General features: G+C 35.1%; 1 protein-coding gene across 3 annotated transcripts in view; it reads right to left on the bottom strand.

The window, feature by feature from the left end:
- The window catches only part of PSME4 (proteasome activator subunit 4), a 105,112-nt gene that overhangs the window by 31,979 nt on the left and 57,296 nt on the right, over positions 1–15,837 (bottom strand). For 2 of the 3 annotated variants that reach the window (XR_014841957.1, XM_003125150.7), the window contains exons 20-27: positions 14,943–15,038; positions 7,150–7,205; positions 6,030–6,086; positions 5,495–5,550; positions 5,303–5,401; positions 3,230–3,292; positions 2,995–3,090; positions 1,654–1,785 (exon numbers count right to left, since the gene is read on the bottom strand). Coding sequence is in view for 2 of the 3 variants with exons in the window: in XM_003125150.7 (XP_003125198.5) it covers positions 1,654–1,785; positions 2,995–3,090; positions 3,230–3,292; positions 5,303–5,401; positions 5,495–5,550; positions 6,030–6,086; positions 7,150–7,205; positions 14,943–15,038 (655 nt within the window). In the remaining variant the exon portion in view is untranslated. Of the gene's footprint in view, positions 1–1,653; positions 1,786–2,994; positions 3,091–3,229; positions 3,293–5,302; positions 5,402–5,494; positions 5,551–6,029; positions 6,087–7,149; positions 7,206–11,224; positions 11,286–14,942; positions 15,039–15,837 lie in introns of all 3 variants that reach the window. The other variant, XM_085019296.1, reaches the window with a different exon arrangement.

Below are 15,837 nucleotides of genomic sequence, written 5' to 3'. Positions count from 1 at the left end.
TGACACTGTCCATTTAAATTGCTCCCAACAAGGGCAACAACATATCACCCAAGGAGTTAGGTCCTCTACAACACTCTTGAATTACACACCTGACTGGGGGTCAGTAAATCTCCTCCGTCAAGGGTCAGAGAGCTGGTCATATAGTTTTTGATGCAACTACTCATCTGCCCTTGGAGCATGAAAGCAACCACAGACAAGAGAAGACTGGACATTACTGTGTTCCAATAAAACCTGACTTACAAAAGCATGCAATTAAGCCTAAACTATCTATGGCTTGCAGACCTGTCTTCCAAGTAACCTCAAGGAACATGTTTAGTTCTCATCTTAACTCTCTTCAGAAAGCAACTGACACTCCTAATTGAGTCTTCCTTCTGATAAGATCTCTCCTTGGTTTCTTTGATTTCTCCTCATTTCTTGTTATCTTTCTGACCTTTCCCTTCTCAGTCAGCTCTTCTAGTGGAGTTGTGGGTTTCTAATGGTGTTTTCTCAACAACTTGTTCCCAGTGCTCTCTCTTCTTTTTTCATTTTCCTCTTAGGCACTTTTACTCATGCTCAAAAATTATAATTATCATCAATACACACTGAAATGATATATCAGAACTCCAAACTCAGATGTCTAATTGTCTACTTGACAATGTCTCTTAGTTTATAGAAACCACTGCAAATTAAATTGTCCCAACAAAAGAAATAATCTATTCTCCTTGTTCTCTCTCTGATGCACAACAATCAGTTATATAATTCAGAATCTTAATGACTTTGATACTTATTTTTTTTTCTTTTTAGAGTCGCACATGTGGCATATAGAAGTTCCCAGGCTAGGGGTCAAATCGGAGCTGCAGCTGCTGGCCTACAACACAGCCACAGCAACTCAAGATCTGAGCTTTGTCTGAGACCTTTATCATAGCTCACAGCAGTGCCGGATCCTTAACCCACTGAGTGAGACCAGGGATCAAACCCGTGTCCTCATGGATACTAGCTGGGTTCCCAACAGGAACTCCAATTCTGATATTTCTTTTTTCAGTGCCCTCACATTCGACCATCAAGTCTTATCGACTCTCCCTCCTAAATCACTATCAACCAATCCTTTTCTATCTGATAGTATTACCTTACTAGTACTCTACTGAACCCCAGTGAGATGTAGTATTTTTTTTTTTTTTTTTTTTTACTTTTGTCATTCCTTTCCTTCCATGCTCTAATCACATAAGCTTTCCCTTAGATGTTCAAACTTACCACGTTTCTTCCTATCTCAGGCCTTCCTTCCTTCATGCTGGTCTCACTACTCTAACCCTTTGCGTCTTTTATCCCCCCTCTCTCATGGGCCAGGCAGGGTACTTATCCAATGGCATTCAATTCAAACTGTACCCCGTACCTACTCCATCGTAACATTGGTCATAAACATAGGTAAGTAATAATGAGGAAGCAAAAAAGACTATACCTCTTTAAAGGTGAAGTGTACTGATGTCTTCGACTTAGTATTTTGCTATACATTAACAAATGAGATGGATGGAGATGGACAGATATGTGATAGAGGAAATATACAGCAAAATGTTAAATACAGAATCTGAATGAGGGACATAAGGATGTTGACTGTGAAATTCTTTTGACTTTTCTCTACGTTTGAACAATTTCATAGTAAAACAAAACACTCTATACCTTGAATTGCTGCTGAGTGACATCTTGTTTATCAGGCCGTAAGAACTCCAAAACCAAGGGAATGATATCTCTGCAACAGAAGTTATATGCTCCCAAGGCAGCAAAAAATGTTTGCTGGGCCTTATTTCTGACCTGAAGAAAGTGTAATTAATAGACAACTTTAATTAAATGTGAAACAAACTACAAAAATTTTCTAAATGAATCATTAAAACAAAGTGGTGATAATTAAATGCTGTTGGAGTAATGGAAAAATAGATCAAAGCACAAAGCTTAACAAAAAAAGGTAAATGGTTATTTTTTTATCAAAAGGAAAGCAAATTCATACCAATTACATTCACGGTTTAGATTTACACTGGTTCAAATATTTTTTGAGAAAAGACCAAATGGAATCGATATGAATTTATTAACCAAATCAGCAGAGTACTAAGCCTTTTATTCACTTTTTATTCTGAGTTATTAATAAGAATCAGATTTTTCTCTTGCATCCACACAAAGAATAATTATATGCACTTCATATAATTAAGTGGCATCAACATCACACTACCACTTTTACCAACTTTGATTAATTAAAAAAAAAAAACTCAAGCAATTACAAACAGCAAAAATAAACACTATTTAAAAAAAAAGAGAGAAGCAGGAGTTCCCATTGTGGCTCAGTGGTTAACGAATCTAAGAACCATGAGGTTGCAGGTTCGACCCCTGGCCTCGTTCAGCGGGTTAAGGATCCAGCGTTGCCGTAAGCTGTGGTGTAGGTCGCAAACTCGGCTCGGATCTAGTGTTGCTTCGGCTCTGGTGTAGGCTGGTGGCTACAGCTCCGATTGGACCCCTAGCCTGGGAACCTCCATATGCCACAGATGCAGCCCTAGAAAAGACAGAAAGACGAAAATAAAAATAAAAATAAATAAATAAATTTAAAAAATAAAAAAGAGAAGCAAAACCAGTTTAGAATACATTTGTAATTTAAAAGTTTTTTCTATGCCAATAAATAACTTAAATCCCCTTGCTAAAATGGGGAAACTTTATTATTCTTATTATTTTGTCTTTTTAGGGCAGATGGAAGTTCCCAGACAAGGGGTTGAATCAGAGGGGCAGCTGCTGGCATACGCCACAGCCACAGCAACTGGGGATCTGGGCCACATCTGGGAACAACACCACAACTCATGAAAATGCTGGACCCTTAACCCACTGAGCAATGCCAGGGATCAAATCACATCCTCATGGATACTAGTTGGGTTTGTTACCACTGAGCCACAACAGGAACTCCAAAATGGGGAAACTTTAGATTGCATGTTATAAAAACAGGTGAGGGGGGCATGCCTAGAGTGTTTGGACTAGACTTACCTGACTGTATGAACTTGTAGATAAACGAAGAAGATCTCTAATCATATCCTGATGAATCTTTTTGTATTCACAACCCTCAACAGTTAGTGTTCGTAGCTACAAAAAGAAGACAGTATAAATCAAATTTCAAGGTTTCTACTAACAGTTCATTTAATTATGAAATAACACAAATAATTAAATATTCATCTGAAAAACTTGTTTTAAAAAGTCACTGTGATTTTAAAAAGCTATTTACCTCATGCTGCAACATTACTCTATCAATCAACAGTGCTCTGATATGTTGCTTTTTCCCATGGAGCTGAAAAACAAAGTAGCAAACACTTCAACATTTTCTCTAAATGACCTCAACAACAGATTATCCTCTCATCAAACACACACTGGAACCCTTAATAAAAAATTAGTTCAAAGAAGGTACAGGGTGGGTGGTGGGTAGTGGAGCTATTTCACTTATTTTAAAGCCATCAGACTTATGCTAAAATTTACTATTTCCATTTTATTTCACATACTAATTTCATGGCTAATAAGAGAAATATCCCCTTTAAATGGTTCATCCAAACCATGTTTTTCTGACAGTTTATCAACAAATCCATGCATGGGAAAGCAATACATTTGGTCTAATGCTAAAAATATAAAAACAGCCCAGTGACTTAACTATTACATTTATAAACAAACTATGTATGTTGACTACAGAACACAATATCTTTTCTTTTTTGAAAATTATATTTTAAGCTCTCCTCCACCCCTAATCTTTCACCCAGTCAATTAAGGCAGCCATCTGGAATGCAGTGTTCCCCTTTCACACGTTCATCTCATTAGTCATCAAGTCCCCACAATTCCTTCTTTTTAAAAACACCTCAGGAGTTCCCGTCGTGGCGCAGTGGTTAACGAATCTGACTAGGAACCAGGAGGTTGCAGGTTCGGTCCCTGCCCTTGCTTAGTGGGTTAACGATCTGGCATTGCCGTGAGCTGTGGTGTAGGTTGCAGACGTGGCTCAGATCCCGCGTTGCTGTGGCTCTGGCGTAGGCTGGGGGCTACAGCTCCGATTCGACCCCTAGCCTGGGAACCTCCATATGCCACGGGAGCAGCCCAAAGAAATAGCAAAAGGAAAAAAATAAATAAATAAATAAAAACACCTCATCTCCGCCCCAATGGCAGTGACTTGATTCAGGCTGTGCTTTCGCATCTGAACTATTATAATAATTTAACTAAAGCCTCCGGTGCTTCCGGTCTCAACCTTATACTGTTTATTTCTCACAGCAGTGTCAGTGCTTTTCAAAATTCATTGAATTAAATACTGACTTTTCCAATATTCTCAACAGATCTACTTAAGAATCTTTAATGACTCCCCAATGCTGAATGTAAAATTAAAGCACTTTCTTGGGACAAACTTAGAAACAACTAGTTTACCTCCTGCCACACTTCCCTATTGCCACTGTCCCTAAAACATGCCATGTTTGTACACCTCCCTGTCTTTTCACATTGTCATTCCTTTGTTTAAAATATGGAGGAACCCTCGCCTAAACAATGAACTCATATAATCTTTTCAGAGTCGATTTCAACAAAAGCATCCTACACACAAGAACACTGCTATGAACATCAAATGACTTTCTTCCATGCTCCCAGGGAAGCTTTTGCTGACTTTTCTTAGACAACAAATATAATGTTAGATACCTATTTCTCAGATCTACATAAAATGCAATACTTTAAATTTATGCCTGTTGACAATTCCTCCTATCTTTTACTGCTTCAAGTTCTGACATGGTATCTAGAATACTGTGGCCAGGTTATCATACTCCAAATTTCCACTAAAGAGTTTGGAGACTACTATGGAAACTGACAGGACAGTTTGCATCAGGAAAATACATTTTTTATAGGATCCTTTTGATTATACCATGATACAATATCTGACAATCTATTTTTAGGGAAACTTGCTCAGTGTGCTAAACAGTCATTAAATCAGGTGGCTATATCAATGTTACACACCTTTAAAAAATTAACTCAGGAGTTCCCGTCGTGGCGCAGTGGTTAACGAATCTGACTAGGAACCATGAGGTTGAGGGTTCGATCCCTGCCCTTGCTCATTGGGTTAACAATCCGGCGTTGCTGTGAGCTGTGGTGTAGGTCGCAGATGCGGCTCGGATCCTGCTTTGCTGTGGCTCTGGTGTAGGCTGGCAGCTACAGCTCCGACTGGACCCCTAACCTGGGAACCTCCAGATGCCGCAGGAGCGGCCCAAGAAATGGCAAAAAGACAAAAAAAAAAAAAAAAGAAAAAAAGAATTAACTCAGAGTTTCAGGTGAAAATACTGACCCGATTTTCCATTGATTTCTTTACTAAGTTAAAGCTTTTCCACCGAGAGTCAAATTCATGCTTGTGAGATCCTTGGAACTGCAAAAGGTCTCCAATAATCTGTGTCAAAGAATTTCAAATTTTATATTTACAAGTCATTATATCAAACCTGATCATATTAATAACTGTGCAACTGTTAAATGACAACTGTACCTTTATGATAAGAAATAAGGACTTGGTATCATCTTCTGAATTATTAAGTATGTGGTCTATAATAGAAAGGAAATGATTTTGGTTAAAATATTTTGAATTCTATAGGACACCTGATATGCTAGTTAAGAATCTACTAGTTAAGGATTTCCAATTGCGGCTCAGTGGTAACAAACCTATGAGGATGTGGGTTTGATCCCTGGCCTTGTTCAGTGGGTTAAGGATCTGGCTTTGCAGTGAGCTGTGGTGTAGGTCACCGACATGGCTCGGATCCTACGTTGCTATGGCTGTGGTATAGGCTGGTGGCTGCAGCTCCTATTGGACCCCTAGCCTGGGAACCTCCATATGCCACAGAAAAAAAGAAAAAAAAAAAAAAAAAAAAAAAAGAATCTACTAATTAAGAAAAACACAAAAACAGTGCCTGATATTCTCACCATTTAGAATTTTAAAAGGTTTAATAAGTAAGAGCATATATGCTATAAAACCAGGGTCTAAATACTTATTAGTAAAAATAAGCTAAATGCATATATGTACTTACTAAGAAGTTTCCTTATGACCCTAGCAATTGTTTCTCGGTAGTTCTCTCTGGATAGATCTATTTTGAAAAAAAATGAGAGAAGGCATTTTATAAACATTGAATGCTGCCCATAGCTTTGAAGTTTATATCAACATCTATGGCAAGAAGAGATAACGTACTCGGGAAAAAACCAAATGGATATGCCTTTATCACAGTTAGCTAGAAGCTTGACATGATACAGAGTAACTTCACATTTATGAGAACATGCTTATAAAACTTTATTGAGCAGGCAAGGAGGAGAGAGAAAAAACTATCTTCACCAATATTTTAAAGGCTCTACTCACTAATTAGAGACCACAAATGCAAAGCTTTCTCTAATTAGTTGTGGTGACCCAAATCAAACAAATTATAAATTATGATTATTTATTATAATTATAAATTATGACTAAGTAATCAATGTATGCAATGAACTCCAATGTTAATCTAGCAATAAGGAAGTGTTATAAATTTCTATTAACATTAAATTCAGAACACTAAATTAACACAAAATATTTTACATAAATATCTATATAAAATTTAACTCATTACGAAAGATAAAAGATAGTTAACTAAGGATTTATAATATTCATGTCAAGTATAACATATCAGCTCTAAAACAATTCTAGGAGCTTCTGCTGTGGTAGTGGGTTAAGGATACGGCATTGTCTCTATAGTGGCTTGGGCCACTGATGAGGCATGGGTTCGATCTCTGACCCAGAGCATTGGGTTAAGGATCCAGCACTACCACAACTGTGGCATAGATGACAGTTGTGGCTCATATTCCATCCTGGCCTAGGAACTTCCATGTGGCATGGGTGTGGCCAAAAAAACAAAACTAAAAACAATTCTAAACATAAATGAACATGACAGTATATGAAAGTCTTTGCGCATAGAAAGCACCTATCTTTTACTGGCTATTCTTTATATAATAAAATTCCAGTTTCCCCAGAAAAAGCAAAGATAATACTGTGTAATATTAACTGTAAATATTAACAAAAGTGACTAGAAAAATTGTAACTACAGAAGTATACCATTTTTAACACCTGTAAGATAATTGCAGAAAAAAGAACACAGAAATTTACTTAGATTAGGATTCACATACCATATTCGAGTCCAGTATACAACTTTGTCTCTTCCAAGGACACCATACTTGGCACCCTGTATGAAAAACAAGAATGCTTCTATTTATTAATAATATCAATAAGGGGGATTAAAGGGAAAAGTGTTATTGCTAGGATGTTTAAATGATGATCTTTTAACAAACAGATTTCTCATCTTCAATTCTTTACTACAGCCTTCTGAAGATTTAGTGCTATCTGTTTCAGTAAGGACAGTATTATTCATCTTTTAAAAAAAACTAATTAAATGTAATCACTTCAGGGGGGAAAATTCACTATTCAAATGAATATAACACTGATAGTCATGATTCAAGTGTAAAAGCTTACATCTGATAATCATTTATGCAAATTTTAATGTCAGCTTTATAATGATATAACAAAGGTTAAACCCAGACAACAAAAAAATCACCATCAAATTTTACAGCAGTATATAGATAGCAGATATAAGCTTCTTTATATAATAATTACCCTTCCTCTCAAAACCAGCCAAACTGATCTCTCTTAACATATATAGTAAAACACCACTATTTTTTAAGATGTTCAGATGTAAAAATACTACATTAAAGATCACTCTTTAGGTATGCAAAGAGAGATTAATACTGGGGAATAGGAAATTTTATATCTGAAATCTAAATTTTCTTTAAAGAAAAATATAATTTTATTTCAAAATATGACATTTAATTCAGTAACTTTTTAAAAACAAGAGATAATACTTTTTAGGAGAAGGAAGACAGACACAAATACCAAGGAAACATGGGGTAAATGTATTCAATAGAGGGCTAATGGAAATTTTACAATTACTGCTTGTAATTCATGAACTACATAACACTTGTACTGAAGAAAGCACTGCTTTTAAATCAACATTACCCCCTTGACATTGCATTTTTTTTTAAGTTGAATTAAGTAAGTTATCTCTCTACCATAATATATGGTAGTTATGAATTTCAGGAATTACCTAAATGAGTAACAACACTAAGATTACTAACATGCCAATTATTTAACTATGTTTCTTGCCATCATGTCATGCGTAGGACGGCAACAAAATTGTCTAAAGTTTCAAACCTAAGCCTATAGAGTATAAACAAAGAATGGTAATATTTCATCATATAAAATGCTAATTTGCTTTTCAGAGACTTTCAAGTTCATATTCAAATTCTTCTTAAAATCTGGTTTTCATCCCTTAAGTTTCCTTCCTTAAAGTTTCAACTTTTGGCAATAGTTTGCAAATTTGAACATTCTGTAAAATTGTGTATGATTGAAAGATATATGTGTAGCCAGAATCTAGCCAGTAAGAAATAAAATCAAATTCTTGTACAACGAACTTCCAGGGAAGTCCAACAACTTGACTGAAAACAGATTTCAAGAACAAAGAGAAAAAGGCTGTGCTCAAATAGTAATAAGCATTAGGCCTAAGACTGTTACTTGCCCTCCCTCCCCTGGTAGAGCTTGGGGAAGTGCCTGTCATGAGCTATCACATGCCGCTATCATGCTGCTGCTATAAACCTAAACAGTTTCCTAAAGTAGAGATAAAATTTTACCTTACCAGTCCACACCTAGTACCACATAATACTGAACCATGCATGCATTTGAATTACAGCCACGAAACTACTCTTAACAAACAACATAAAAAAAGCAATCTCTATAGTACAATCTCTATACTATACTCTCTATTTTAGAGTATAACAATCTCTATAGTATAGTACTATTCTAAAAATTTTTACTGTACCAAGTGAACAAAAAAAAGGCAATCAGCTGAGAATCTGAAATATATTTTATGCCTTTCTGAGTTTAGTAACATCAATTATACCAGAATTACCGTTTTTTTTGTTTTTGGTTTTTCTTTTGGCTTTTTAGGGCCTCACCCACAGCATAAGGAAGTTCCCAGGCTAGGGGTCAAATCAGAGCTGCAGCTGCTGGCCTACGCCACAGCCATAGCAACAAAGGATCCAAGCCACATCTGCGACCTATACCACAGCTCACGGCAACGCCAGCCCCCTGACCCAATGAGTGAGGCCAGGAATTGAACCCACATCCTCAAGGATACTAGTCAGATTCGTTTCCACTGCACCACAAGGGGAACTCCCCAGAATCACATTTATTTAATTTATTTTATTTTATTTTTTTTGTCTTTTTAGGGCCGCACACACAGCATACGGAGGTTCCCAAGCTAGGGGTCTAATCAGAGCTGTAGCCGCTGGCCTACGCAACAGCCACAGCAACGCCAGAACCGAGCCTCGTCTGCAACCTACACCACTGCTCATGGCAATGCCAGATCCTTAACCCACTAATCGAGGACAGAGATCCAACCCACAACCTCTTGGTCCCTAGTCGGATTCGTTTCTGCTGTGCCATGACGGGAAATCCAGAATCACATTTAAAAACAAGTCTCACCTAAGGGGGCCAAAGCTAACTTTCAAAATTCATGTATCACTCTGAATTGTTTCCCTATTAGAAAATTTGAAGAAATAGTATATTTACTACAATTATTTTAAAACTCATAAACCCATGTGGGGATTTTAAAATACTAAGCAGCAGATTTAAATAAAAATGGTTTTTACTTTTAAAACCTGAATTAAGACACATCTTCTGCCCTCAAGTGTAAAGAAGACATCTATTTAATGACACATATTTCAGCTTTACCTTTTTCCCCCTTTTTTCTTTTTGGCCATGCCCATGGTTTGTGAATGCTCCCGAGCCAGGGACTGAACCCACACCACAGCAGCAACCCAGGCTGCAGCAGTGACAATGCCAGGTTTTTAACCCACTGAGCCTTGGAGAAACTCCTCAGCCTTACTTTATTTGTTCTTATCCATTCCAAACTTGTTTTATGCTTATTTACCTAAGATTCATCTTTAATTGATCTCTTCTTATCTAACAAATTAATTAAACTCTGATTATCCTGACACCTTTCTCATTAAATGTTTATCAGAGAATATAAATACATATGTATTTTTTCTGATCTTTGAAGAATAATTTTCTAAAAGAAATCTCTATCACTCAAGTAAGACTTCAGGATTACATCTCTTTGTGGCCACATTTTAAGTTTATATGTACTGGGCTATACCTTGTGATACTCAAAACTTTTAGTTATATACATAATCTTAGCTGAAAAGACTTAAGGAAGGTGCTATCAACAACTACAGATCTGCATTCTGTTTAAACACTACAGTAGTTATATGTGTGTGTGTGTGTGTGTGTGTGTGTGTAATTTAAGTCAAATACCCCCACCCCAAATGAAATTCATTCTAGTCATTCACTGGTTCATTTTACAACAGTAATATAAAAATAAAATTCCGACAAATAATTATAATGTAACAGATTATACACAATATCATCTATAAAATAATAAACTTAATCAGCTTAACATCAACTAGACAGAACCACCAAGCCACCTAAATTTATAACAAACTGTGTTTAATATCTGTACCACTTAAAAAAAAAAAAAAAAAAAAAAAAGACTTGCAAGTTTTCTAGGACTATGTCATTTGACCACAAGATGGCAATCTTCCTTAGATTTGATTAGAATAGAACTATGAAAATAATCACTGGTGGGAAATAAAGGATGGCGAAAAGGGAAGAAATGACCAATAACATAAAAACAAACTATACAATACAAATCAAATATGCAAATGACGGCTAGGTGTTGTCATGGAACAATTGCAATAATTATTGCTGTCTATAAGTGGAAGAATAACCTACTCTTCCCCAAAACCCCTCCCCTTCCAAATGAAAACAAACATAAAAGGTATAAAAACCAAGCCACTAAGAGATTTTTTTCCCTCAAGGTTGTAAGTGTTTCACAACAGATAACCGACCTACTTCTGTGTTCTGTTATCCAGTTCAATCCTGAGACATCAATAACAACTATAAACACAAATGAAAGGCTGGCTCTTATTCTACCATATGAATAAAAGGTTGCCAAGTAAAGAGAATCTTACACACAGCTAGGTTTAAAATTAACTCAGAGCATAAGAACTATTTCCATCTCTGACACACAAGTTTTTAAAAATCAATGAAAACAGTCAGAAGGTGAAATAAGGAGAAAACAGGGTTACTCACCGTGGAGTAGTAACTGTTTCCTTTTCTGTGTGCAGCTCCCCCAGCAGAGCTGGGTAGTTTCCTGGAGGTGCCAAGAGAGGTTAGCTAGCCCTGCCCCTCATCGCATAACAACACATCCTTTCACATATTCATGAAATGGTCTCAACTCTTAGACCTTAAGTAGGGTTTTTTGTTGTTGTTGTCGTTGTTGTTTTGAGTGAAAAGTTAGTAAAAGCTGAGATCCTAAGAATGATTTAACTAAGAATGACTTAACAGATCTATCAGAGGAAAGGGAGCACAAAGAAGAAATATTTGAGATGAAAATGATGACTCCTCTACCTTGAGTAACCCTGTTTTTATAGATGTTAGGTTTTTGCATCTTGTGATAGCTGGTTAGTCCTAAAAAGATTCTAAAGAAAGGACTGCAAAAGGAGAAATTAATGACGACTTGAGGATTAAAGGCAAGTGTCCAAAATTCCTATATGACCCTGGAAAGACATAATCCAACTGCCACATCTATGAAGGTAGAACTATCTGAGTATAAGTTATACCACAAGTATTTCTTGAAATCATTAACTAAGGTTCCATGAGCAAAATAGAAAGGTTCCATTTTAAGATTAATTAAGTAACCCTGATAGCTGACAAAACTGTTAGAATGTCAAACTGAACTAAACCGAAAAAATTTACCCTTAATTACCCTCAAGGGACCTTATTTCATCTATCGTTTGAAACAGTAAAATTCAGTATATATAAGATAGTTAGTAAACCTATGTTGCTAAAGGCCAACAAGTACGGTGTGGATACTGTATATAACAGTATATAAGGTATATAACTCACCTTATAGTTAGGACAAATCAACTCATTTTATCTATGTTTTTTATTTTCTGTCAATCTAATCACATAGTGCAGAATATTGCTTTCCACATGTGGTAGCCCTTTCTCTGAACAATGCAATTTTGAGACCACACCATATACTCTATCTACCAGGAACTAAGGTTTCTTTACAGGCAAATTCAGAACTAAACTAAGCTTCTAGATTTTTATTGCTGCAGTCTTCTAGAAGACTAATATTACGACACGCACAAGGCAAACTTTGTAATAAATGACGACAAAAAATAATTAAAGCATCTAAGCATGTTTTACTTGAGATTTAAGAAAAATACAGGTTTAAATTTAAAAAAATAATTGAGCTGCTACGTGCTAGCAAAAACTGGTCTGGTACTTCAGAAAGTGCATAGTCCATAATACCACAGCCCAACTATTTGTTATTAACAAGAGTGACTTCCTCTGACATCTTAGGCATTACACTAAATCACTAGTCACAATTATACATTTCCTTTTCTCCCCAACTTGGTACCTTTTTATTCTATCTCTCTGGAGTAACTAATGTCCATAAAGAGTTCATCTACTAGTTTCAAATTGACCTGTTACTGATAATCTCCAAGAATTACGCAACAAATCTTTCTTCACACTAGGCAGTATGATTCAATACCACTGAACAATGGCACCATCAACTGAAATTATTTTAGTTCTTTCAAATCAATTTACTCTTAGAAGATATTAATAATTTTGACCTATACTAGAATAACATTTTAGAAATTTAAAAGACTAAGTTTATTTTACAATACTTTGATGAGAACTTACTATCTGCAAAAAAAAAAAAAAAAAAGTTATTTATACAAAGTTCTCATAAAAGTAAATGTAAAACGTCACACGTTGCCGAAAGAAAATTTCAGGTAAAGGTGATACAAGATAGAAACTGGTTTTTAAAGAAAGGATTCTGTTAAAAACTATTTAAAAGCCCAGAAAAGACTTTATAAACTCTCTTTCGACAATCCAAATGCAAAGGGCTGCTCATTCATCTCTAACTCTACTTTATAGAATTCTTACCCTGGAAAGGTGTACGTAATTATAAAGAACATTAAAAATGTTACTGTTCAATGATTAAAACAATTGGTTTTCCTTGTTTTATATTTCATTATTATGTACTATTAAATATATAAGAAAATATTTTATATTTATAATTAAAATATTTAAAATATAAATATGTATTTATATTAAATATATTTATTAATTCATTATGTTTATTGTATCAAGTTTTCATTCTAAGCTAAACTTCTAAAATACAACATATTTTAAAATCTAAATTATTATTCAACTTTTCTGGAGAAAACCTATAAAGGGATGCAGAAGTCAAATTTTACGGCTTATTATGTATAGAAATGCAGGCTAGCAATCTGCTTATTTATAGTTCACGGCATTAATGAAGTTTTCATAATACGGTATTGTTTTCCTTATTGAAAATGCATTTCACTATACACATCTAACTAGATTTATAATAACCAAAAATACATTTATTTCAAAGGATAAAGACTATGCTCAATTCACTATCACAATGCACATGGCTATAAGCTGAAATGAACTGCAACAGAAACCTCTAAGCCTCCTGAGCTGACCCCTCAGCAGTGCATCCTCATCATCACTCAGTACTAAAAAAAAAAAATTTCTAATTATATACATGGAAGAGACAGGCTTTTGCTCTCAGAAAAACTACTGGATTAAAGGTCCACACTTACCACATTCAAACAGAACTAAGTTTAATGATGTAATAAATTTATGTGTGAAATAGCTTTCTAGCATTCTTACTGTATTACATACTATTAAAGATCATTAGGAAAATCAAAACCATTTCTGTAGATCTCTCAATTTAAAACTTTAAAATTTCCCTTGACAAAAACAAATTTTGGTAAAACTGTCCTTATAACAAACTGATAATAAACAAAAGTTCTCTGAAAGAATTCAACAAATTCCTAAGGCAAACTTAAAACCAATTTCCTTACCTGAGAGGACCCTACTTCTCCCTCCTAAATCTAATGAGCAATCTAAAGAGTTCAATGCCTAGACACAGTTTTTAGAGTGAGATAAGTGGAAATTATGAAAGATATGACATCAAACAATTGATTATTCAAAATATGGAAAGACAAGCAAGCCACATTTTAAAACCCTTCTTGAAGCTTTTTTCTCCTGTTGTGTTTTCTAAGGGGGTAAGAGTTCTTATTCTTATATGATTTTCATTAACTCGCTCAGTAATGAGATGTTATGTTCAGATAAAATGATCTAAGATGGTATGCTAAAACTAGCATCTATGTATTTAATAAATGGGCTAAAGTTACATACTACTAATTTCATTTAAACTCAATTTTTTTCAACTTAAATGGTAACACTGGCAGTGGACTAAAATCAAGACATTCATTCAAAATAATAATACTCTGAAAAGCACTTAAATTCATAAAAGCAACTTGGTGGATCTAAAATGTTCAAAAATCACAACAGTGAACAAATTTTTATTAAAAGACACCCCAAGTTTTTTGCTACAAAATCCTTAGTATTGATTATAGACCAAAAAAAAAGGTCATTTTCTTTGTTTTTAAACAAAAGAATAGTTATAATTAGTTCAGTAAACTAACAGATGGACTTAATATCTCTAAGTTGCTATTTTAAAACTGATTATCATTGAAAGTTATTCTATGCTGGTACCATATGGAAATCTGAACAAAGCCTTATAGTTTATAGACCTAAACTGCACCTTAGGTATTTCTGGCCTAACAATGACAAAAAGGTTAAAGTGATACAGAAACAACACCAATAACAAAACCAGTGACTCATTGTGGAACTAAGTCTTGAAATATTTGCCAAATGGCAAAATACCAAAATATATAAAGTAGTTATTTTTACTTACAAGTTAGTAACTGGCTCTCCTTTCAATGGAGGTAGCAGGTTTCCTGAGCCAATTAAACAATTGTGTACAATAGTCAGACTCTGCAGAATATCATCTCTAGAAAAAAAATAAAAAGCAATTTCATCTCTAGAAAAAAAATAAAAAGCAATTTCCATATCCCTATTTAACCAAAAAACCTTGTAGAGTCTTAAGATGAAGTACAAAAACTTTGTCAAGCGGGTATATACAAAATGAAGGCATAGGAGTTCCCGGCATGGCGCAGTGGTTAACGAACATGACTAGGAACCATGAGGTTGCAGGTTGATCCCTGGCCTTGCTCAGTGGGTTAAGGATCCGGTATTACTGGGAGCTGTGGTGTAGGTCGCAGATGTGGCTCAGATCCTGCACTGCTGTGGCGTAGGCCGGCAGCTACAGCTCCAACTGGACCCCTAGCCTGGGAACCTCCATATGCCTCAGGTGTGGTCCTAGAAAAGGTAAAAAGACCAAAAAAAAAAAAAAAATTAAGGCATAGATATGATGAAAGTCCATAGTTTACCCTAATAGTACAAACTAATGAAACAGATGCTATTAATATAAAGTCTGCTATTAACAGGCTTTAAATATCACAAGTAACAACAAAAGATTGCTCTTTGTGAATTCTGAATTACTAATACCATTTACCCACAGATTACAACACTAACAAAAAGGGAAAACAGTATTACAAAAGATATTCCAGTACAGTCCCTCTTATAAAATGGACTAACTAAACAATTTACTTAAAAAAGCAGTTCCAAATACCACATAGGTGATATAAGTCAATCATACTTTTTTCTTCCTCCAAGCCCATTCTTACTGGATTTGCTTATTAAAATTTGACACACAGTGATTCTCTTACTATGATTTTAGAAACTTCCAG

The sequence above is a fragment of the Sus scrofa genome, chromosome 3, assembly GCF_054392235.1.
Source record: "Sus scrofa isolate SSC_HxYL_T2T_F1_AM1 chromosome 3, Sscrofa_HxYL_maternal_Yorkshire_Landrace_v2.0, whole genome shotgun sequence".
Classification (NCBI taxonomy): Eukaryota; Metazoa; Chordata; class Mammalia; order Artiodactyla; family Suidae; genus Sus; species Sus scrofa.
The sequence above is the reverse complement of the archived record's forward strand: the minus strand, read 5'-3'. Positions and strand labels throughout refer to the sequence as shown.